This window comes from Octodon degus, unplaced genomic scaffold, assembly GCF_000260255.1.
Source record: "Octodon degus isolate 3935 unplaced genomic scaffold, OctDeg1.0 scaffold00203, whole genome shotgun sequence".
In the NCBI taxonomy this organism is placed as follows: domain Eukaryota; kingdom Metazoa; phylum Chordata; class Mammalia; order Rodentia; family Octodontidae; genus Octodon; species Octodon degus.
Genome location: NW_004524779.1, coordinates 1,292,813 through 1,317,465, shown reverse-complemented (window position 1 = coordinate 1,317,465; position 24,653 = coordinate 1,292,813). Strand labels below are relative to the sequence as shown.

General features: G+C 43.9%; 2 protein-coding genes across 3 annotated transcripts in view; both read right to left on the bottom strand.

Moving 5' to 3' along the window:
• Pcyt1a (phosphate cytidylyltransferase 1, choline, alpha) overlaps positions 1-11,261 on the bottom strand; it is a 51,469-nt gene extending 40,208 nt beyond the window's left edge. Inside the window, exon 1 of one of the 2 annotated variants that reach the window (XM_004644549.2) lies at positions 11,127-11,261. The gene's annotated coding sequence lies outside the window, so the exon portion shown is untranslated. Of the gene's footprint in view, positions 1-10,806; positions 11,071-11,126 lie in introns of those variants that run through there. The other variant, XM_023704753.1, reaches the window with a different exon arrangement.
• A 2,362-nt stretch (positions 11,262-13,623) lies between these two features.
• The window catches only part of Tctex1d2 (Tctex1 domain containing 2), a 15,508-nt gene continuing 4,478 nt past the window's right edge, over positions 13,624-24,653 (bottom strand). Inside the window, exons 2-4 of the mRNA XM_004644577.2 lie at positions 22,139-22,208; positions 17,406-17,469; positions 13,624-13,773 (exon numbers count right to left, since the gene is read on the bottom strand). Coding sequence (XP_004644634.1) covers positions 13,726-13,773; positions 17,406-17,469; positions 22,139-22,208 — 182 coding nt within the window. The 3' untranslated portion in view covers positions 13,624-13,725. The remainder of the gene's footprint in view (positions 13,774-17,405; positions 17,470-22,138; positions 22,209-24,653) is intronic.

Sequence of the window (24,653 nt, the reverse complement as noted above, 5' to 3'; positions counted from 1 at the left end):
AAAGAAAAGAAAAGAAAAGAAAAGAAAAGAAAAGAAAAGAAAAGAAAAGAAAAGAAAAGAAAAGAAAAGAAAAAGAAAAAGAAAAAGAAAAAGAAAAAAAGCCCAGGCATAGTAGCACATGCCTGTAATCCCAGCACTCAGGAGGCTGAGACAGGAGGATCATTGCAAATTTAAGACCAGCCTAAGTTGTTACAAAGTGAGCTCAAGGCCAGCCTGAGCTGCATAGTGAGACCCTGTCTTAAAAAGACAAAAAAAGAAAAAGAATAAAAAGAACATCATTGCTCTCCTTGTGGCTATAAGGGTGCAGACCTGGTGACAGGACTCCAGGAACCATTCTGTGACCATCCGGTGGCCAGCCTGTAGCCACGATAGCCACAAGGAGAGGCTTTTGGGAAAGTCGACATAGAGAAAGCAGAACTAATGATAGTGAGAAGCCAGATCTGTTTATTATGCAAACCAGAACATTCCTTGTTTTACTTAAACCTGTTAAGCTTGGCTTTGTTTCATTCTGTTTTACTATTAGTAATTACAAAAACCATAACTAATGCAAGCAGCACTTAGCAATGAGCCCTAGTGCACAGCAGGAACTGAATAGTTAGGTGATGTAGTAAATATGGAAAGGTGTTTTGAACTTTTGAAAAGCACTACAAGCATTAGCCTTTACTTTTTTTTCCCCCTCTCTTTTCTCTCTTTGCTTTTTTAAGACAGGGACTCAGTATCTCACTATGCAGCTCAGGCTGGCCTTGAGCTCACAGCAATACTCCTGCCGCAGCCTCCCACACACTGGGATTACGGGCATGTGAATCACACCCAGCACTGCTTTATTTGAAAGGACTGCTTGTCAATTTGTAAGTGGTACACCAAAGTTCTCATCCTACCAAAAATATATTTACCTGCTTCCACTAATTCTTTTTTTTTTTTATTTATTTGTGTGTGTGTGTGTGTGTGTGTGTGTGTGTGTGTGTGGCCAGCTCAGCCCACCACTTCTGCTTTCTAAAATGACTTCTGTGGGCCAGCAGGATAGCTCAGCTGACTAAGTGCCTGCTTAGGCAAGTGCAAGGACCAGAGTTGGATCCTGGGCACCACAGGCCGTGCTGGCCCCACCCGTGGGCTCCGAGCTGGCCACCAAAACCAGGCATGGTGGCGCAGGCCTGTAATCCCAGTGCTGGGGTGGCTGAAAACAGGTGGATCACTATGTGTAGTGAGACCCTGTATCAAATACATAAGCAATAAATAAATAAAATGACTTTTGTATTGTACATTATATTATATACTTTAAATTGAAGTCCTACAATCCTTTAGATTTAGAATAGACATACCTCATGATTTTTAGGTTTTAGAGTAAAATACTTCTATATATCTTACTCATTTTCTTGGGAGATGGAAAACACCTTAATCATAGATTGCTGATCAGTTTTCCATCACTGACAAATTATACGAGATAAACAATTCAGAGGAGGAAAGGTTCATTCTACTAAGTTTCAAATTATTCAGTCATGGTCTCTTGTTCTTGTGGCAACACAGTACACCACGGTAGGAGCATGTGGTATAGGAAATCTGCTCCCTCCTCAGGGCTAGCAAGCAGGGAGAGCGGAAGGGGTGAGATTCCTCACTTCCCCTAGAGGGCTTGCTCTCTCAGGGACCTTACTTCTTCCCACCAGGTCCTGCCTCCTAAAGGTTCCTGGACCTCCAAATGGCACCACAAGCTGGGACCAAGCCTTCACCATGTAGATCACTGAACGTCAGTTAAGTTCCAAACTACAGCACAGGTATCCCATAATATAACACCCTGCAATTTAGAAATTACAAGAGATTAGCTTCACACCTTTCCTACTTTAGAACTACTTGTGCTTAAATGCCTGCTTTACAGATATCTCAAATTCTTTTCACTTTTTCTTGTTAACCAGGAATCAAACTCAGGACCTTGCGCTTGCCAGGCACATACTGTGCCTCTGAGCTATATCCCCAGCCTGACAGTATGACTTTTTTTTTTTTTTTGCAGGGATTGAACTCAGTGATGAGACCCTGTCTTAAAAAGACAAAAAAAGAAAAAGAATAAAAAGAAGCTTGGCTTTTCACTTTTTCTTATGTATTTAGTACAGGGTCTACAGGGAGGGTCTCGCTACACAGATGGGACTCGGAGTGATCCTCCTGTTTTGAGCCTCCCAAATGCTCAGATTACAGGTGTGCACCACCATGCCCAATCTCAATCACCCTCTCACCCTGGGGCAGGGCCAGCAGGGCACACCAAGGATCAAACCCTGGCCCCAGTGTCTGCCTAAGCAGGTGCTTTAATCTGCTGACCTATCTGGCCAGCCCTTCTTTTCATTTTTCACTGGCCCTCTTAGACTGTCTTCATCTTCACTCATCTACTAAATTTATGTACCACAAAAGCATATAGAGTAATTTATTATTGACTGATTATTGCTTAAAGTAATGAAAACACCTCCACTCCTATTTCTCTAATGTTTCAATAAATGCCTTAAGAACACACAAACTTTGTTAAAATAGTATAGAGAAAAGATATGTGGGAGGATGAGGATACACCAGGAATAATAAGTAGATTCTAAAATCATGACAGCTTTTTATTTGTCAGACTAAAACTTAACTATATCGAAAACCACACCTTTACAACATTCACAATTGCTCAATGACCACCTGAATATTTCCAACAATTATTTCCAATAATATTGCTACAACTATTTATTTTTTATTTGTTTGTTTTGTTTTTTTTTTTTTTCAGAACCAGGGATTGAACTCAGGCCCTTGCGCTGGTCAGGAAAGCGCTTATTCCACTGAGCCATCTCCCCGGCCCGCTACAACTGTTTATAACAATTGCACCTTTGTACCCAACTCAAACCATTCAAGTATAGGTTTACTGACAGCCCAGGAAGAGAGGAAGGCTTTAAATCTCTACATTCAGAAGAGGATAACACACATGCACATGAGCTGCCTCAATACCGCTGCCCACCAGGAAATGGGGCTGGGAAATGCTAGCCCCTCCTCCCAGCCAGAGCAACAGGTCAGAATGGGGCAGGGATGACCTAGAGTAGTGCAGATGGAGCCTGGCTTTCCATCACTCCACTCACATTCATTAAGCAAGAATGAGTCAGAAAGCAAGTCAAGGGAGATAGAACACAGAACAGTCCTCACAAGCCCTACTGGGATGAACCAAAATATCTTATTTCCTTGGTGCTTTCTCCTGCAGAAAGGTTTATTAAGAGCTATAATCAAAGTGGAATGCAGGGGCTGACAACCAGGATACAACATGCGCAAGGCTTCATCTTCTAACACTGCTGCCTGTTCATCCTCTAGAGAAGTTACCTTACCTTACTCACTGCAATTCTCCTTTTGAGCAGATTCTAAATAGAGACAATGTCAGCCCTCCCTCCATCACCACCCCACCCAAGCTTACCAATGTCTCTCAAGTGCTCTGGAAATAGTGTCTGTCTGCTGCTTTTACTTAGAGTCCCCAAACCTGGCATCCTTTCTGCTGGCTCATCTCTCAGTACACACTTCTTGCCCTGTTGTCACTGTTTCAAAAGATGCCTTCGATTTTGCTGGAAAGCAGAAATCGAGGGAGGTGGGTAGCAGTAAGGAGATCTAAGGACAGACACAGCCAAGTGTTTTAGAAATGTCCTAAAGGAGACCAAATCTGAGTGCCAGCATCTGAGTGTCCATCTTAAAGATGAAAGGGGTCTCCAGGCACAGCTTTCAGGAATCCCAGCCCATCACCTCTATTTCCTCATTGCTAGTTGATACAGCAAACACAGCAAAAGAGGAAACAGACTCTTTTCTAAACTATGCTAATAACCAAAACAGCAGCAAGTTGCAATCACACATATACTTCCAAGTTTCAGAATTATAATTCACACCGCATTGACAGGGAACTGTGAATAAAGAGAGATGAATTTTCCCTGTGTGTGACGTTCCTGTTCCTCCCACCTCCAGGCCTATGTCATCTTTCTTGGTAAAACCCCATGCTGAGGTGTATTCTCCAGCCCATAACGCCCAGTTCTACCTCTGAGCAAGCAAGCACACTTCACACATGGCTCTCTAATTAGCTCTGTTGCTCTGCAGTGGTACTCAGGAAGGGGGTCTGGCATTCATGAACCTGTTGCTGCTGTACATTCAAGCCTTTCAGCAGGTAACTGTGCCACTCCATGGCCCCTGTGGAAAGTCCTTTGAAGCTTGATGAAGGACATGTCTAACTCAAGAGCAGAAGAGGGACTGGATTTAAGAACCTGCAGACCTCCTGGATCGGAGGTCAGCAAACTACAGCTGGCAGGCCTTGGATGAGCTTTCTGCCAGTTTCTATAATTAAAGCTTTATTGGAACACAGCCATACCCATTCATTAATGCAGTGGCCTGATTACTTTGTGCTCCAAAAGCAGAGCTAAGCAGTTACAACAAAGACTGTATGACCTGCAAAGTCTAAAATATGTACCATCTAAGCCAGGCGTGCTGGTGCACACCTATAATTCCAGCACTTAGGAAGCTGAGGCAGGAAGATCTCTGTGAGCTCAAGGCCAGCTTGGGCTACAGTGAGCTTAAAGCCAGCCTGAACTACATAGCAAGACCCTTGTCTCAAAATAAACCAAATATGGGGGCCTGCCCCTTAGCTCAGTTCTTTAAGTGGCTGCTTCAACAAAGCAGTCAGGCTCAAGTTGCTGTGGTTCGATCCCCACAACACAAGCCAGCCAGTCATGCCTTGAAGGCATTCAGAGCAAAAAAAAAAAAAACCCACTTCAAAATAAACCAAATAATAATTATTACATTGAATATGTACCATACAGCCCTTTGCTGGAGAAGTTTACACGGTGTGGTGAATATACACCTGTAACCCCTACACAAAAGAGGCTGATGCAGGAGAATGACCATGAGTTCAGGGCCAGACTCAGCTCCATAGTCAGTCTAAGGCCAGCCTGGAATACACAGTATGACCTTGTCCCAAAATACAAAAACAAAAATAATTTATTTAACTTCCTGAGAAACCCAAAGTATAAAGAGCAAAATAATAGATCATAACAAACAGGGACATAGGTCCTTCGCAAATAAGAAGGGGACCCAGGAATGGCAGGAGGTGTACAGCTGGTCTCCCTGTCTCCCCAAAGCCTCAAGAAGTCACAGAGGGTGCTTTTCAGAGGCGGCTGGATCTGGAGTGTGTAGGACTGCCATCAGAGTGTGTGATCACTAGATCAGCCCACTGACTAGTTTGCCACAGCTCTGGCTAGGCTTAAAGGTATGACTGCTACAGCTGCCCTACGGGGCACAGCCCGCAAGCAAGATATGAGGGACAGAAAGGAGAGACTGGGTGTGGTGGCACACGCCTGTAATATCAGCTCTAGGGAGGCTGTAGCTATAAACAGGCAGATCACTGTAAGTCTGATTTAGTAATGAGACCCTGAACACCCTATAGACCCTTCCCTAAAATACAAAAAAAAAGGGGGGGGGGGACAGAAAGGGGCTTGCCATTTGTTTGCTTTTCCTGTCTTTGACCAGCCATAAGCTGTTTCTCCTGTATGGCTTCTCTGTCATGTGCCACCCTGCCTTGGAGCCAGCTGACTATGGCCTGAAATCTCTACACAATGAAAGCTCAATAATCCTTTCTTCCTTTAATTTTGGGTGTCAGGTATTTTTTCTCAACAACAAGAAAAGTAAGACAGAGGGGAAGGAGATGTAAAAAGACTTAAGGTGCATTGAATATACATACCAACTCCTCACAATAAATATAATCATTATATACTACAAATATATACTAAAAAAACTTTAAAAAATTTATCTCTAGTGTGAAAAAATGGTCAAGGTGGTAAGTTTCATTTTAAGTATGTCATATCACAAAAACTTTTTTTTTTTTTTTTTTGAGACCAGGTCTTGCTTTATACTGTAGGCTGGCCTTGAACTCACTTATGCAGTCCAGGCTAGCCTCAAACTCAAAACAATCATTTTGCCTGTGCCTCCCAAGTGCTGGAATTACAAGTGTACACAAGCGTAGCAAAACCTTTACTTTCTAAAAAAAAAAGTTTACTAGAGTGATGACACATGCCTATAATCCCAGCATTCGGGAGATTAAGGCAGGAAGATAGTTGAGAGTTTGAGACCAGCCTAGGCTACAAAGTGAGTTCAAGGCCAGCCTGAACTATACAGTAAAACCTTGTCTCAAAAAGAAAAAAAAAAAAAAAAAAAAAAAATTTCACCAGTTCACATCCTAAATGAAGACAGTGCCAGTTTTAACAATAAGTTGGTCTCAAATGTTACCTAGATCTATACAATCTAATTGGAGGCACCCTGGGCATGGTAGTGCATATACGTAATCCCAGAACTGGGGAGGCTGAGGCAGGAGAATCATCTTGAGTTCAAAACCAGCTTAGGCTACATAGTGAATTAAAGGCCAGCCCATACTACAAAGCAAGACCTTGTCATAAAATAAATAAATAGGGGCTGGAGAGATGGCTCAGTGGTCTAAAGCACCTACTTGAAACAAGCTTGGCAATGCACAGGGACCGCGGTTCAATCCCCCAGCACCACATGCCAGCCAGCCCCGCCCCCTGGTGGGCTGAGCTGGCCACACACACACACACACACACACACACAAATAAATAAATAAATGTTTAAAAATAAATAAATAAATAAATACATACATACATACATACACTGGGGCAACTGTTGGAATAAAATTATTTCATGAAATTGTACCATAACTTCCTATTAGTGTGACTACAATTTGGGTAACTAGCCCATATATGTCACCATGCTATATAGAATAAATCAAAACTATGTCTGAGTTGGAAACTTCTAAATATAAAGGTGAGTCTCACAACACAAAGATTAGTTTTAAGCAAGAGCTCAATGATAACCCTCAATATTTGATGTCTGTAAATTGCCACATCTAAGATCTTAGCTTTGAACTTGATCCTTTCCCTCTAATTTCTTCAGAGAAATCCCTCTCAACAAACATTTAGTGGGCACTCACTCTAGAAACCACTGCAGCAAAATAAAACCTATACTTGGACCTGACCACACAGTAGGACATTTTAGGAAAGAGACACTCCTAAACACCATAAGGGACATTTGTACCTCTGTAGATTTTTTTGTAATTACCAGTTTTCTCTTGAGGATCACTCACTCATTATATTCTCCAACATAGAGTAAGAACCATATATCACTATTTTTAGCAGCCCTCACTTCAAAACCGGTTTGCAAACAGTTGTGTATGTGATTAACAGCTCGGTAAATCTGTGGGTTCCCACAGTGCACAGGCAGTCATTGCAGTCCAAACACAGAAAGCATCAAGCTAATATAACTTCCAACGTGCCATGAGAAAAAAGCTACAGGGAGAAAAGGAAGATTTAAAAAAAAAAAAAAAAAAAAGCCCACTCTATACCTACCTATGAATGTGGTTTGCAAACTGTAAAATAGACACAATTCAATTGCATATATGTGGGGAATCTAAAATAAGAAAAAAAGCAGTCATGCTTTTCCATAATCACAGAGTGAATCTAGTGAGACCCTATCTCAAAAATTTAAAAAAAAAAAGTGAATCAATTTTAATGTCACATAAACTAACCTGGAACTGCTAAACCCAAGGTCTGACCAGGTCATTGTCCTTTAAGGAATCCCATTTTCAAAAAGGAAGTCCCCCATAAAAATAAAACCCCACCTGTCTGTGCAAGAGGAATCACAGGCTCAGGGGTAAACAAAGTTCATTCGGATGAATCAAGCTTTCAGACTGGTTTTCAAAGAGAATGTACAATGGGAGTAGGCCAAAAAGAATCATTTCATTCAGCCAACACAAAGGATCCCAGAGACTGCAGTAGTCTCCAAGGCTAAGGGTCTTCGAGTCTATGGTCTGCTTACAAAAACTGTGGTTTTTTGTTATGCAGAATGTAAGTCAAGTAAGCATCTGGCCTAGATAAAAATGTAAGCAAGCATTTTTTTAGCCAAAAGTCCACTATCAGCAACTCATTCACATTTCAAAATCTTTCTTAATTCTCTTCCTTTATTACAAAGTGTGTAAGTGTATAGGAGACTGAAATATTATAAAATAATCAGATTAACAATGTATGGTGGGGCTGGTGAGATGGCTCAATGGTCTAAAGCACCTACTTAGAACAAGCTAAGCTCAAGCAAAGCACAGAGACCTCGGTTCAATCCCCCAGCACCACATGCCGGCCTGCTCGCCCCCTGGTGGGCTGAGCTGGCCACACAATAAATAAATAAATAAATAAATAAATAAATATTAAAAAAAAAAAAGCAAAACTTTAAAAAAAAAAAAAACAATGTATGGTAAGGGGCTGAGCAGATGGCTCAGTAGGATAAGCACTTGACTGGCAAACGCAAGGATCTGAGTTCAATCCCTGGTTCCGCAAAAAAAAAAAAAAAAAAAGTATGGTAAATTAAAATAATCTCAAACTTCTTTGTGTGTGTGTGTGTGTGTGTGTGTGTGTGTGTGTTTTGTTTTACTTTGTGAGGTTTTGCTATGTAGTTCAGGCTATGCTTCAACTCACTATGAAACTCGGGCTGGCCTTAAACTCATGGCAGTCTTGCCTCAGCCTCCTGAATGCTAGTGTTACAGGTGTGTGCCACCAAGCCTGGCTTTTTTGGATTTTTTTAAAACCCTGGATGGTACAATCAATGCCTCTTACAAAGACCATACGAGAGGAGGAAGTAGTGCTGGCAGTTGTGGCACACATATATAATCCCAGCACGAGGCTGAGGCAGGAGGATCACTGCAAGTTCAAGGCCTGCCTGAATCACACAGTGAGACAGTCTCAAAAAAAAAAAAAAAAAAAAAAAAGAGGAGAGAAAATAGTAACATTTTAATTTTTAAATATTTTATAGTAGTAGGAATTAAAACCAGTGTGTTTGCACTGAGCTACATCCCCAGGCTTTTTAAAATTTTTATTTTCAGACAAGGCCTCAACAAGTTAACTTTTGATCCTACTTCAGCTTCCTCAAGGGCTGGGATTGCAGCCCTCAAACAAGCTGGGATGTAAAACTCAATTTTGTTAATTTCAACTGCATCAGGAACAACCCTTATGAAAGGAAAGAAGTAAGAAAGACAATCAGCAACTAAACTTCCTTCCAGTTACCTAAGCATGGAACCATCCCCATTATGTCAGGCTTAGCCTCCAGGGTACAAGTCAAGGAGCTGGTTAGCTGAATGCAAGAAAGCCTCTCCCCTGGTTTCTCCAGTCACCAATGTTGACTCAACTACTTCCCTATGTCCCCTCTCTTTCCCTGAGATCATCATTATCTGCCCACCACTTTACTGCACCAAATCCCATTCTCTGTAATTTTTTTTTATCAGCAATTCTATGTACTTGCACAATCAGTATAGGTCAAGACTGAACAGAATCTGAAGGTCATATCTCCCTACCTCCATTTGATTCTTGGCAGAATGTTTTCGCTTTTATCTTCAATTATTTTCCCAAGCCTTGGTCCTAATATTAAAGTTTCCCCCTCCTCAATCTATTTCTAGCAGTTTCTCCTAATGCAACTGCTAAATGTATACTGCATCTTTACATGCTACTGTCTCCATTTCAGTGTAATTGGTTTTGAGACAGGATCTCACTGTGCAGTTCAGGTTGGTCTTGCACTCAAGATGTAGTTCACGCTGCCTTGAACTCCACACCAAGTTCAATATTGCTTTTGTTTCTTCCAACTAAGATCTATACCCCAGACATAAATTCCATTTTTCCAGCTGTTTCTTTGTACCACCAAACCATAGAATCATTACATTTTATGTGTAGGGGTAAAAAAACTCAGAAGGTTGGGTGTGATGGCACATTTCTATAACCCCAGCATCTGGGAGTCTGATCCAGAGGATCCCTGTGAGTTGGAAGCCAGCTTGGGCTACAAAGTGAGTTCAAGGCCAGCCTGAACTGCATATCAAGACTCCTTAGAAATAATTCAATCAAATGTTTCTCAGGCTTTCTTTTTTTTTTTTAAATACATTTAACTTTATACATTTTAAGATGTACAAAACCCAATGGAATGCATGCCTGTAATACCAGCACTCAAGAGACTGAGGCAGGAGAACCTGCACGAGTTCCAGGCCAGCCTGGACTACAGAGTGAACACAAGGAGACTGTCTAAAAAACAAACAACAGCAGCAACAACAACAACAACAAAACAAAAACAAAAACCAACTCAGGCTGGGAAAATAGCTCAGTAGTCTAAGTGCCAGCCTGGCAAGCACAAGGAGCCAAGTTCAATCCCTGGTACCCCATGCCGTGCCCCGAAACCCCATGCGCGGGCCACAGAAACTAGACATAGTGGCACACACCTGTAATCCCAGCACTGGGGAGGATGAGACAGGAGGATCACTACGAGTTCGAGCTGCACAGTGAGACTCTATGCCAAATAAAAATTTTTTAAGTTAAAAAACAACAACAACACTGCAACATTTCATGAAAGGGTATACGATCCTATTCTATCTTTACATTAAAAAAAACACACACAACTCTTAAGCACCATCCATAAAATTGATTTCATCACCCAATAATAAGGCTAGAACTCATAGTCTAGGAGACGTTAATCCAAACTTAGCATCCTGCTGTAACTCAGTGTGAAGGTTAAGGGTCCGGCCTCAGGAAGTCATCCACAGCGCTATAGTCCGCTCTGCCTGCTAAGCCCGCAAAGCCCTTCGGCTGCCCGCTCCCGGCCGCTCGGCCCCACGCCGCGCCCACACAGCCCCGCACCACCCGGTTACGGATCTCACGCTCTCCTCCACGCCAGCCCCTCTCGGGTCTGCGTTCCCTCGCAGGCGCTGTCCCATGTTCCCCTCGGTCAAAGTCCCCTTACAGTCCCATCCATTGATCAGTCTCCTTGAGTCATTGCCCCGTGGTCACGGTCCCCTTGAAGCCACTGCCTCGGGCATGGTCCCGTCGCAGCCTCTGCCTCGTGCTCCCCCGCACCCGAGTCCTCCGCACCCCCCAGCTCCAGGGCTGCAGACCCCTCGCGAGCTATCCCTTGGTCACAGTCCCCTCGCTGTCACTGTCCCTAGGTCACAGTAGCCTTTTAGCCCGCGCTTCACACTCCTCTTGCTGTCACTTCGCCGCCCCAACCCCACGGCTCCTCCCCTCCGACAGGGGCGCAAGCATATGCACACATCGGATCCTCACCGGCAGTTCACGGTCCCCGGGGCCTGTCCCCTAGGATCTCTTCCCGGCGCCGCGTCAGGGACTAGGAAAGTTGAGGAGGTTGCGGGGAGACGCCCGGAGAAGGCAGCTGACGGAACAGCGGCCGGAAGTTCCACCCACTGCCCGCCCCCCTGTCAATCCGACCGCGACTTCTCCCCGGAAACCGCTGTCCACCACACAGTAGTTCCGCTTCCCCAGCAGCCGGAGGAGTGTGTAAGGGACCGAGCGGAAGCCGGAGACCAGCGGGGGACGGCAGAGGGTCCGTGTCCTCCCGGGGCAGAAGCCAGAGCCGGAGCTGGCAGTGAAGACGCTTCCTCCTCGCGGGATGCCGACGTGAACTGCCGGCGTTCTCGCTGCGGACCGCCAAGCCGCGACTTCTACCTCCTTGGTTATGGAGAGTTCACCAGCTCCGGTGAAACTGCCTGACCTCTTTCTTCTCCCCACCTCTCTTTGGTACTGAAGATTGAAGCCTGGGCCTTCGCACTGAGCTACATCCTCAGCCCCTTTTCATTGATCACTTTTTTTTATTTTGAGACAGTCTCACTAAATCTCCAGATTGCCCAGGCTGGGGGAGGGGTGGTATGTGTGGTTCTTCTGCCTCAGCCAACCTAAATTCTGAGATTACAGGCGTCTGTGTATTGCTGGGAATTGAACCCAGGTCCTCCGGTGTGCCAGGCAAACGCTGTATCACTAAGGTATATCATCCGCCCTTTAAAAATTATTTTTATTTTGAGGAGGGTCTCTGTGAATTCTCCAGGCTGACCTAAAGCTTGGGATCCTTCTGCCTCACTCTCCCATAGTAAGGTTTACAGGGTGTACCTTGCTGCCTGGCTGTATCCTGTTCTTTGCACTGGGTTAGCGCACCAAAAAAGGACTTGCAAGAAAATGAACCTCTGTAAGGCAAGTGGGTACAGAATGTTAGGAAACAAGCCAGAGGTGGTGGCCCATTCCTGTAATTCCAGCATTGGAAAGGCTGAGGCAGGAGGATCACAAAGTGAATTCAAGGCCAGCCTGAAATGCATAGTGAAACTGTCTCAAAAACACAAACAATGTTACGAAATATGGAAAATCTTTCAGTGTATTTGCTATCTTTTTAAATTTTTACTTACTGATTTATTTAGGTCTACACAGTTGACTAGAAGGGCCAAGAAAAAGAGGAGCGCACTGCCGAGGTGCACCCAGGAAAAAAAAGGATGAAAATCTGACCCTTTTTAAGTTTCAAGTCTGGAATTGAACATGGCTGTTAGGGTGCCCCAGAGAAGAACAGGCAGCTGGAGAAAGCACCAGGACCTCTAGGGGCCACTGCAAAGAGCGGAGGGCTTTGGAGAGTGAGCAACAAAGGGATCTTGGAGAGTTGAAGGGAATCTGATTTCATGTATAGCTTGGAACTTCTCAGATGTTATACTTGGACAAGTCCTGGAGAAACGGATGTGTGTCTAAGGTCATAAATATGTAAGTCAAAGATGACGGACTTTATGCACAGATAGGCTCATCTGTATTTTGGGAGTAGTGAAAGATTAGAATTGGTCGCTCCATAAGGAAACAGCAGTAGCAACAGTGGTGGAACCTGATGCAACAAAAGCAGCTGTTTAAGGATTAGCCTGAAAGTTATAATGCACATAAAATGATATAACTTGTGACATTATAACAAGTAAAAAAAAAATCAGGGTACAACATTGTACATGTGATTTTTTTTTTAATGTATTTAGTACAGGGTCTCACTACACAGACTGGACTTATTTTCAGCCTCCCAAGCGCTAGGATTAGAGGCACACCACTACGCCCTGTCTCAAGTGCTATCTCAGCGTTCCTCGGGGGCGGGGCCGGCACGGCACACTGGGGATTGAACCCTGTCTGCCTAAACAGGCGCTTTAATCTGCTGAGCTATCTGGCTAGTAGCCTTTATGTACAATTTTTTTAAAAAAAATATTTGATATAAGGTCTTGCTATGCAGCTCAGACTCAGTGTTCCTCCTGTCTCAGCCTTCCCAGCACTGGGATTACAGGTGTGCACCACCACACCCAGTTTCAGGGCCTGCTGAATGCATCCTGGGCTCCAGGGCCAGCATGGCATGCAGTACTGGGAATCAAACCCGGGTCCTTAACGCTTGCCAGGCAGGTGCTTAGACTGCCAGCTATCTCCCCAGCCCAACATTGTAAATATGATTATTAACCCCTGCAAATGATAGGAAATATGCCAAAATATTTTGTTGTTTATGCTTTAAAATTGAAAGGATTATCCCCCATTTCCTGTACTTTCCAAATAGACTTTTTGTTGTTTTTTTGAGATAGGGCCTCATTATGCACAATTTAGGCTGGCCTTGAACTCACTATGTAGCCCAGGCTGGCCTAAAATTTGTGGCAATCCTCCTGCCTCAGCCTCCCAAATGCTGGGATTATAGATGTGTGCCAGGATGCCCACTATAATAACATTGTAACAGAATCAAAACACTAAAAATATAAAGCCTAAAACAACAGGCTCAGTTGCTAAACTGCCAACACTTTTATTTCATTAAGATATTAAACAGTATTTAAAAGTTCAGATTTCTTCATGGTAATATCTGTTCACAGGTTTTTTAGATTCAGTAGTAGAAACAACCAAATGCTGCTACCACACAGAATAAACTGTCCTAAAAAACAAGACAGAAAAGACGAGAAAATCCAGAATGTTAGTACTAATGAGAGAATAAGGACAACATAGGCAATTAAAATTGATACCATCCCAGACTCCCTGGTCAGTTTCCAGTCAGGAAGACTTCTAAAACCTGATGTGGCTGATACACGCCTGTAATCCCAGCACCTAGGAGGCTGAGGCAGGAGGGTCACTGAGTTCAAGGCCAGCCTGCAGTATAGGCAAGAACCTATCTCAGACCAAAAAAAAAAAAAAAAAAAAAAAAAAAAAAAAAAACAACTTTTTTAAGAAATAAAGGACTCAGGACATATGAGAACTTGTACTGTAACGTCATGTACCTCGGTAGTGTCCCAAATTTTCTGATCAAGAAGATTATGGGGCCAAAGAGGAAAGTGATCGATGACATTGAGTGGGCCTAAGGAGAGTCACATGGGGAGAAGATACTCTCTCAGGCTTTCACAGAGAGTACATTGGCCAAGCATTGGCCGTGACTCATCCACATGGCTGCACTGATAAAGGTTCTACAATCTGAGGTACGGGATCTCAGGACAAATCCTGAGGGCATTTCACTGACCTTCTCAGACCAAAAAGCTACAACTCTTGTTGCATAGGTCCTGCTTTACCTTGGTCTTAACCATCCAGAAGAAAAGTATGAAGACGAAATTATAAGAAATAAAGCCATGCTGTTAAGTTGAGCTGTGGGGGACTCAGGTCAATAATTTCTGACATTGCCAGTTAAACAGAAGACCCAATGCTATTATGGGCTACTGGACTCTTTTAGAATATTTTGCTGAGTTTACACACCTATAATATTCAATAACGGAACTTAGAAAAAATGGGGTATACAGATGAATGTCCATTTTGTATCTGTGTATTCAAAGTGGTTGGGATAGATATATAGTTCCATTCTGTTAATGAATAGAATGATTTGTTCTAATGGTGTTTGTAAATAGGATCACAAGTCCGCATCTTGTACAGCAATTAACCACTAAGAAGAATATATGCAGTGTATTATTTGTTGAAAAATAAAAAAATAAAAAAAATTATAAAAAAAATAAAATAAAATAAAATTCACTGTTCTCACAAAAAAAAAAAAAAAAAAAAAAAGAAATAAAGGGCTAGGCTAGGCATGGCGGCACACACCTCTAGTCCCAGCATTTGGGAGGTAGAGGCAAGAGGATCCTTATGAGTTGGCGAGTGGCCTGGGCTACAAAGTGAGTTTAAGGCCAGCCTAAACTGCATAGTGAGACCCTGTCTCAGACAAAAAATAGGGGCCAGTGAGATAGCTCAGCAGACTAAGCGCCTGCTTTAGCAAGCACAGAGGCCAGGATTAAATCCCCAGTCCCGCATGCCACACTGGCCCCACCCTTGGGGCACACTGAGCCTGGGAGGAGTCCCCGGTATGGTGGTGTACACCTGTAATCCCAGCGCTGGGGAGGCTGAAAACAGGAGGATCAGTAAGAGTTTGAATTATGTAGTGAGACCCTGTACCAACAAATTTTTTTAAAAAGACAAAAAGGGTTACCGGGTTTCCACAGCATAGCTATAAGGTTGTTTTCGTGAGTAGCCACAAAATTGCTTGCGAACTGGAGGCTGGGGGTCAGGCCTTATACAATACTTATACAATTATTCCAGCACTCTGGGGAGGCTGGAGCAGAAGAACTGTAGATTGCAGCCCTGTCTGGCAACTCTGCAGCTTATGAAACCCTGTTTTACAATAACGGGCTGGGGATGTAGCTCGGTGCAAAGATACTGGGCTACATAATCAAGTTCAAGGCCAGCCTAAACTACATGGAGCAACCCTGTCTCAAAACAACAAAACAAAAATACATATTTTTTTCTGAGTGGATAAATCTGAGCTAATAAATGAGTTTATGCATATTCATAAAATATTCTCATTTTTCCTGATTTATCTGAAATACTCTATGAAGTGCTTTGAGGTTCTTAACAGTCGATGTCTTACCCAACTCAAGAAGGTATAGTAGAATATCACAGATATAGTTACAGCACTTTATCCTAAGTGATGGATACAGGCGATGGTTTCTGGGTGTTTCTTCTTTGGTAAGATTGATTGGTCCATCTGTTAGCTTAGAATCTCAGAATGCTTGCCAGAGCCCAGGGAAGCTGTTCCAACCCTGCGAGTCCTTATTACAGGTGTCCACAGCACCTGAGGCCACAAGCTCCCTTCCTGCTTGGTGCTGCTGGGGGGAAGTGATGGAACTCATGCGCCTGCTGATGACCCAAAGGCAAAGTCCCTGGGTCAGCCTAGGTCCTGTGGTCTACAGCAGTACTACCTGTGTCAAAGAACCTGTTTTTGTTTAATTGCTAGTCCTTCATGGACTGACACTTTTGTAAAAACTTAGCAATCCAGGGCAGAGGATTGCTCAGCAGCACAGCACAGCACCTGCTTGGCAAGCACAAGTCCCTGAGTTTGATTCCTGGCACCAAAAAGGAAAAAAAAAAAAAAAAAACAGCAACTTGGCAATCAGCAACATCATTTGGGGATTTGTTTGTTTGAGACGGTCTCATTATGCAGTTGAGGCTAGACTTAAACTCACTATGTAGGGTCAGCCCAGGCTGACAAACTCTGGTGATCCTACCTCAGCCCCCCTCCCTTTTTTTTAAGGCAAGGTCGCACTGTATAGTGCAAGCTGACCTTGAACTCACTTATATAGCCCAGGCTGGCCTCAAACTCATGACAATCTTCCTGCCTTAGCCTCCCAAGTGCTGGGATTACAGGAGTGTGCCACCACCCTCAGCCTATTTGGGGAACTTTTTAAAAATTCACATTCACTGAGCTAGCCTCTGGCTTTTTAAATGAGGCACCTGGCATCTGTATTTTAAATAAGCTACCCACATTATTCTTAGGCAATGACAGCCAGTCTTTGGGAAAATCTGTTTCTTGATAGAGTCTCAGAAAAACCCAGTAACTCACCTAAGTTATACAATTATAGCTGCCCCATTCCAGGGGCAGCTGGAAATGAAGCCCCTCTCCTCCTCAGCTGAGCTGCTCTTCCAGTGTACCCTGACTCCTGATTCATGGGTGTGTGACTAGAGGGTGGGATTATTTCTGGAGTCAAGGGTAAGACAACAGCATATAATTAAAACATGACAACTTACCAACAGTTAATTTTTTTTTTTTTTTTTTTTTTTTTTTTGAGATTGGGTCTCACAATGTAACCCAGGCTGGCCTCAAACTCCCAGCAATCCTCTCCCTTGGACCAGGGAGATGGCTCAGTGGAATAAGCGCTTCCCTGGCAAGGGCAAGGACCTGAGTTCAATTCCCGGTTCTGCCAAAAAAAAAAAAAAATCCTCCTCCTTGACCTTCCAAGTGCTGGGCCTACACCCTTCTGTGTGGTTTTAAAATAATTTTAATAATAATATGCCAGGTAAATAATAGGCTATGCCCAAATTCAAACCTTTAAAGAGTTATGTTATCTGTACACAGAGTCTCCTTGCATAAGGGGGCACTAGGTCTCTGCTTTAGTAACACAAGAACAGTAAAACCACAGCATCTAGAAGTCTAAGACGAATGCCTGAAACTAGACTCCACACATATTAATAAACACTGAGTAATCTGATTCACGATGCCCGCTTCCCTGGACAGGAAAGGTTTCCAGGTGGACTTACGTTCATGAACACATCGTGAGTGTAGTTGTCAGTGTCTGCGTCCCAGAAGCATCTCGCGGCCATGCTAGAGAGGCACAGAAAGGACAGTTGTCAACAATACCACAAGGATCTGCACCACACGTACATGCCTTCATGCGCTCCATAGCTTAGCGCTTCTAACCTCTTCACAGGCCAGGCTGGCACCCAGAGAAAGCCCTATCTGTACAGCAGAATATGCTGGGTAGCCTGGAAGGTCAGGAGTCACAAGCCAGAGGTGGCCAGCCAGGGACTTGGGCAGTCTCAGACTCTGACGGGCTGAGGACCAGAAGCCCACATCTTGAAGTCTGCTCCTCTTAGCAGAGCCCTACCATAGATAACTTGAGCTAAGACACCAAGCATGATCTAAAAATCACATGAACATTTTTTAAATGTTTAAAGTTTTTATTATGGTAAAAGACACATTACCATGAATATCCCTCAAAAAACTCCCTCTCACTTAAAACATACTCATCCCCATTCTTGCCACTTTTTGAAGTCCTTTTTTTGTGAGTGTTGCTTTGTTTTGTTTTGTTTTTTGAGACAGGGTCTCGCTGTGCAGTTCAGACTGGTCTTAAATTAAGCTCACTCTGTAGCGCAGGTCAGCCTTGAACTCTTGGCGATCCTCCTGCCTCAGCCTCCTGAGCGCTGGGATGACAGTCCTCATAGCTGCCTTGATGTCCTGAATCTGTTGGAAATGGTGACCTTTCGTGGGCCTTTTGACTTTGGGAAAGAGCCAGAAGTCACACAGTGCCATGTCTGGTGAATAAGGGGGATAAGGACACACTGATGTTGTAAGAGCCCACCTTTCCACTGAGGGGCACTCATGAGCAGCATCCCCTGTGGTTGTGGTCATACTTCATAAAGACAATTAGGAAAGACTTCCAGAACTGCTTCAGAAAGTGGCAAGAATGATGAAATAAATGTGCCTGAAGTGAGGGGGAACAGTTTGAAGGGGACTAACAGCAATGTGTCTTTTTAAAAAATACTTTTATTTTTCAATTTTTCTACTTTATTGTTTTGTGGCCAGTTCAGCCGACTCCGGGGGTGGGGCTGGTGCAGCATGTGGTGCTGGAGATCAAACTGTGGTCCCTGAATGCTTGCACTAATCTTGCCTGAGAAGGCGCTTTAGACCGCTGAGCTATCTCCCTGGTGCACCAATGTATCTTTTACTATAATAAACTTTTAAAAATTAAACCTTCACTGTATATCATTCTCACACTTCCTAGTTATGTGTGACTTTTTGTGGGTGCGATTCCTGCATGACAGGAGAAAGAAAATGTTCATAGGGCCCAACACATTCCGTCCAACTCGGTCATTTCATAGAGCCCAGAAATGCAGGGTTAGCCTGTCTCCACAGGACACTATCAAAGCTGTCTTTTGCTTTTAACACAGGGTCTCACTATGTAGTTCATGCTGGCCTTGAACTCACAGCCTGCCCCAAACCTCCCAAGTGCTGGGATTAGAGGTGTGCACACCCAAACCCAGCTTCTACACTCTGTGTACATTCCCAAATTGGTTAATTTTACTGTCCTCACATCTTAGGTAAGAAGAAAAATATTAGGCAAAAATAAAAGCCAATTAAAAAACTGCAAACCATGCCCAATTATGTTGGATTGATAAATGAAATTATGGCATTTGAGAAGGTCACTGCAGATGTTTTACATTTTTCCTAGTGCATATCTACAATTCATTAATATCTGCTGAATGCTCTGTACCAATCACTGGTAAGCGCTTTCCTGTATTCGCTTAATCCCAAGAGGTGCGTTGTTGCTGTCATACCCACTCAGTAAAGGTGTGGAAATGGAGCAGCAGTGTCATACTAGAAGTGACAAAACTGCCTTTGAACCCAGACAATTAAAAAAATTATATATATATATATATATATATATATATATATATATATATGTTCTCTTCTTTCTTTAATTAAGAGAAATATTGCTTTTATTGAAAGGCTGGCCCTAAACTCCTAAGCTCAAGCAATCTTCCTGCCTCAGCCTCCAAAATAGCTGGGACTACATAGACATGTGCCATCACATCCAGCTTCTTTTATTTTTTTTAATGTATTTAGTCCAGGGTCTACAGTGTCTCACTACACAGATTGGACTCACAGTAATTGTCCCATTTTCAGCCTCCCAAGCACTGGGATTACAGATGTGCGCCACCATGCCCAGTCTCAGTCTTCATCTCAGTGCATCCTGGGGATGGGGCCAGCATGGCACACCGGGGATGACCCCCCATCGCTGCCTCCACCTAAGCAGATACTTTAAACACACCCAGCTTCTTATATCCCTGACTCAAAAATGTACTGACAGTGTGGCATAAGCAACCTATTAGCCACTCCAGGCACTTTTCAGCTGGAGGGGCAGCTATGTGCGACATGCTTGCCTAGCAGGTCCCAGGCCTTGTTCAGACCCTGCCCTGGCCCCTTCAAGCATCCATATGGCAGCTCCACATGTCCCGGTGGACAGAGACCAGCCACGCACCTCAAAGCCCAATTCAGTTAAGTGAAAAAACGAATACACTGCAAAAGAATAAAAGAATGTTCCTGGTTCCGCAAAAAAAAAAAAAGAATGTATACTTCATACTCATTTATAATTTACTAGGATTAAAAGATTGTAAGGCCTATCAAGTCTAAGCCTTCAGTTTATGCAATATTTAAAATTTGTAAGACTACAAATTTAAAATTTGTAAGACTACAAAAGTTTAGAGAACTTTATGAAAAAGCCAGACATGGTAACACACACCTGTAATCCCAGTACTCAGGAGGCTGAGGCAGGAGGATCATTGTGAGTTCAAGACCAGCCTGGGTTACAAAGTGAGCTCAAGGCCAGCCTGAACTGCACAGTGAGACCCTGTCTCAAAAAGCAAAAAAAAAAAAAAAAAATGAAGCGTGGCAGTGGGAAGTGAAGTTAAGGACTGAGCAAAATCATGAATATAAAAATTTATTTTATTTTTTTTAATTTTTATTTTATTTGTGTGTGTGTGTGTGTGTGTGTGTGTGTGTGTGTGTGGCCAGCTCAGCCCACCAGGAGGCGGGGCTGGCTGGCATGTGGTGCTGGGGGATTGAACCTGGTCCCTTGTGCTTTGCTAAGCTTGTTCTAAGTAGGTGCTTTAGACCACTGAGCCATCTCCCCAGCCCTAAAAATTTATTTAACAAATAGTATTGCAAAAAAAATACATATATAAAACACAATCTTTGCCTTCAAAGTGTGGTGCTGAATTCTGAGACTGTAAGCAGACAGCTAAAAAGCTAAGTGTAGGGGCTGGGGATACAGCTCAACTACATAGCACCTGACTGGCAAACACCAAGGTCCTGAGTTCGATTCCCAGTACCAAAAAATAAAGCTAAGTATGAGAGGCAAACTATTTCCAAATCCATGTCTATGTCCTTGTACCCAGAACCTGTAAATGTGGCATATTATGTGGCAAACAGAGGCTACAGATCTTCGAGTGAGTTAAAGATTCTGAGGTAGGCGACTTAGGGATTGATTATCCAGATGGCCCAACACAAGCCCGAGCCCTTCCCTAAGAATGAGGCCCGGGCCGGCATGGTGGTGGGCAGCTCACCTCGCGTGCAGGAGGCCCCACGCACTGCCCAGCACTGCCGAAAGCAAGGACTAGAACAAAGTGTGTCTTTGCAGGAAGCACAGGCACTGGAAGCTAAGCCAGCACTACCATAGAGATACAATCTGCAGATGCCGGAACACAGGGAACTCCAGGGCCAGCAGCCCAGTTTCCTTGCCAGATAAGTAACAAGGGGGAGACAGAGAGAGAGAGGAGGGAGCACACTACAGGCTAGGAAAGGAGATCAGCAGCTCGAAAACACACTTAGCCGAAATCAGAGCCAGAACACAGGGAGGAGTCCTAAGAAAGAGAAGCCAAGAACAAAAGCTAAGAGAGGGCAATTAGCTTTGCCCATAGGTCTCAATTTTGAAGAAATTAAGAGAATAAGAAAACCCAAGAGCTGGGCATCAAGGACTGTGAGAGGACATGCAGTATGTTGTCCCCTACCACACAGAAACATGTCCCAGCTGGGAGTGGTGACGCACACCTACAATCCCAGAGCCCTCGGGAGGTCGAGGCAGGAGGATTGAAGCAAGTTTAAGGCCAGCCTGGGCTGCATGGCAAGAACCTGTCCACACACACACACACACACACACACACACACACACACAATTTAAAAAAAAAAAAAAAGAAAAGAAACCTATACACCCAGGCCTTAAGGGTTGACTGGCCTATTGGACATGAAGAGCGAGCTATCCCTGGGAGCTGCCCTACCCCGAGGCAGCTTGGCCTCTCAGTACCAGACCGCCTTAGTTCACAGCTGCATTTTGCCCAAATGTTGTTCTGCTTGTTCTTGCAAAGGCTCAGTCTTTTTTTTTTATAATTATGTATTTATTTTTATGTATTTAGTACAGGGTCTACAGGGTCTCACTACGTAGCTGGGACTCATAATGATCCTCCTATTTTCGGCCTCCCAAGTGCTGGGATTACAGGCATGTGCCACCACGCCCAGTCTCAATCCCAGTCTCAACGCACCCCGGGGGCATGGCCAGCACAGCATGTGGTGCCAGGATTGAACCCTGTCCCTGCATCTGCCCAGGCAGGCACTTTAATCCACTGAGCTATCTGGCTGTCCCTGGCAGTCTTACCAAGTGGTCAAGACAACAAATACCACACAGATGAATAATAACAAGGAGAAACAAGCTACTCACAAAACTCCTTCGCCTCTCTGTTCTCCAATCACTACCTGTACCACCATCTTATATCGGTCAAATCCCATTTCTAGAAAGAAAAACAAGAAAGTTTTCTGTAAGTAAATATGTAGCGAAGCTTCTTAACTTATTGAAGGTAAATTTGTCTACAACAGGTATTTAAAAGGTGTGATCTAAAACTACTGTAAATGTTCAATTTTTATATATTTATTTTTGGCTTTTTGAGGCAAGGTCTTGCTCTGCAGTTCAGATGGGCCTTGAGCTCACTTTGCAGCTTAGGCTGGCCTTCAAGTGGCAGTGATCCTCCTGCCTCAGCCTCCTGAGCATTGGGATTATAGGCATGCACCACCAGCCCAGCTTTTTTTTTTTTTTTTTTTTGAGACAGGGTCAGCCTTGAATTCACTGTGTAGCCCAGGCTGGCCTCAAACTCATGGTGATGTTCCTACTCTATTCAGTAGAGTACTGGAATTACAGGTGTGTGTCACCACTGGACAGGTGTCTCATCTTTCCACTATGGTGACGAGGAATAGAAGAAAAATGAAAAAGAGGCCAGGCAAGGTGGCACATGCCTATAATCCCAGCACTCAGGAGGCTGAGACAGGAGAATCACCATGAGTTTCAAGCCAGCCTGAGCTGCATGGCCAGATACTGTCTCAAAAACACAAAGCAAAATGAAATAAAAAACAAAAGTGAAATGGGCAACAAAACAGAACCAGCCCTCTGTGATGGCAGGAAAGGCCACAGGATTAGGAAGTAAATCAGCAAGATAATCTGAGCCCATGGCATTCTCCATGTGGAATTGGAGGGTAACTCAGGACACTTCACAAAATCTCAGAGGACAAAGTCTGGTTTTCTCTGCCAAATCCCTAATCCCATACAAATGTTGCTGGAATATTAAATGTGCAACACTTAAACCACAGCTCTGAGGGAAAATAAAATATCCTTTGATATGGCAGGAAGAAAACTTTTAAAAGTTCAAAACTTTTAAAAGCCACAATGACATAGGGATAGCGCCAAGTTAGAGGAGCTGGATGACACGGGCAGAGACGCAGAAGCAAACCACAGAGGAAGAGCACACCGAGAAAGACACATGCAGTGCAGAGGGCTCAGCTAGGAGATAACAGCAGGGAGACAGGAGAAATCCTTCACAACAGTCACAGGAGAGAACACCGTAAGCGTACAGATCCTGTCACATAAGGCCGCCATCGGGTTCTAAGCCCACAGAAGCCTGACATTCCTTCCCTCCATTAAGTGTTCTCTTTAAAGAAAGGCAGATAGAAATGAAGAACTGGGGGCCAGGGAGATGGCTCAGTAGAATAAGCACTTGCCTGGCAAGCGCAAGGGTCTGAGTTCAATCCCTGGTTCTGCCAATAAAAAAAAAAAAAGAAAGAAAGAAAGAAAGAAAGAAAGAAAGAAAGAAAGAAAGAAAGAAAGAAAGAAAGAGAAATGAAGAACTTGTTAGGTGGTATAACATTATTAATACCACTAAAGGGGCCAGCAAGATAGCTCAGCAGACTAAGCACTTGCTTAGGCAAGCACAGGGACCAGGGTTCCATCCCCAGTCCTGTGTAGACCGGCCTCATCCCTGGGGTGCACTGAGCCAGTGAACAAGTCCAGGCATGGTGGCACATGCCTGCAATCCCAGTGCTGGGGAGGCTGAAAACAGGAGGAGCACTAGGAGTCCGATCTGCGTGGTAAGACCCTGGACTAAATATATAAAATGAAAATAATAATAATATCACTAAAAAATAATAATGATAGCATAGCCAGGCATGCTGACACTTGGGAGACTGAGGCAGGAGAACTGTTGCAAGTTTGAGGCCAGCCTGGGCTACACAGTTTGTTCAGGGACTGAACTGCATAGTAAGACCCTGTCTCAAAAAAACAAAACAAACAACAATTTAAAAAAAAACCACAAACCTTTATGTAGAGTTTGGAAGCCACAAAGGTAGTAGTGAGAGAAATAATGGGTCCATTTGGAGAGATGGACGAGGACAGCCTAGGAGGGAAGGCACTGAATGCCAGGCTAAGAAAATGCTAGTCTAGGTTGGTGAGAAAAAGCCAGCAAGATGGGAGAGAAGACTCCTTCTCTGCATGTTGTTGTTGTTTGAGACAGGGTTTCACTATGTATACTGTCCAGGCTGACCCCAAATTTGCAGTGAGCCTCCTGCCTCAGCCTCCTAGAGTGCTGGGGTTACAGGTGTGTGCCAACCCACCCAGCTTGCACCTACAATTTCTTGGACCGTCTCTTCCTGCAAGGGTTTATTTCACATCTTTACTCCTTCACACCATCTACAAAAACCTGTAGAAGTCCCTGAGTAACCAGAGAAGAGAGACATTAAAGAGAAGTGTGGGGCTGGCGAGATGGCTCAGTGGTCTAAAGCACCTACTTGGAACAAGCGTGGCAAAGCACAGGGACTTCGGTTTGATCCCCAGCACCACATGCCAGCCAGCCCCGCCCCCTGGTGGGCTGAGCTGGCCACACACACACACACACACACACACACACACACAC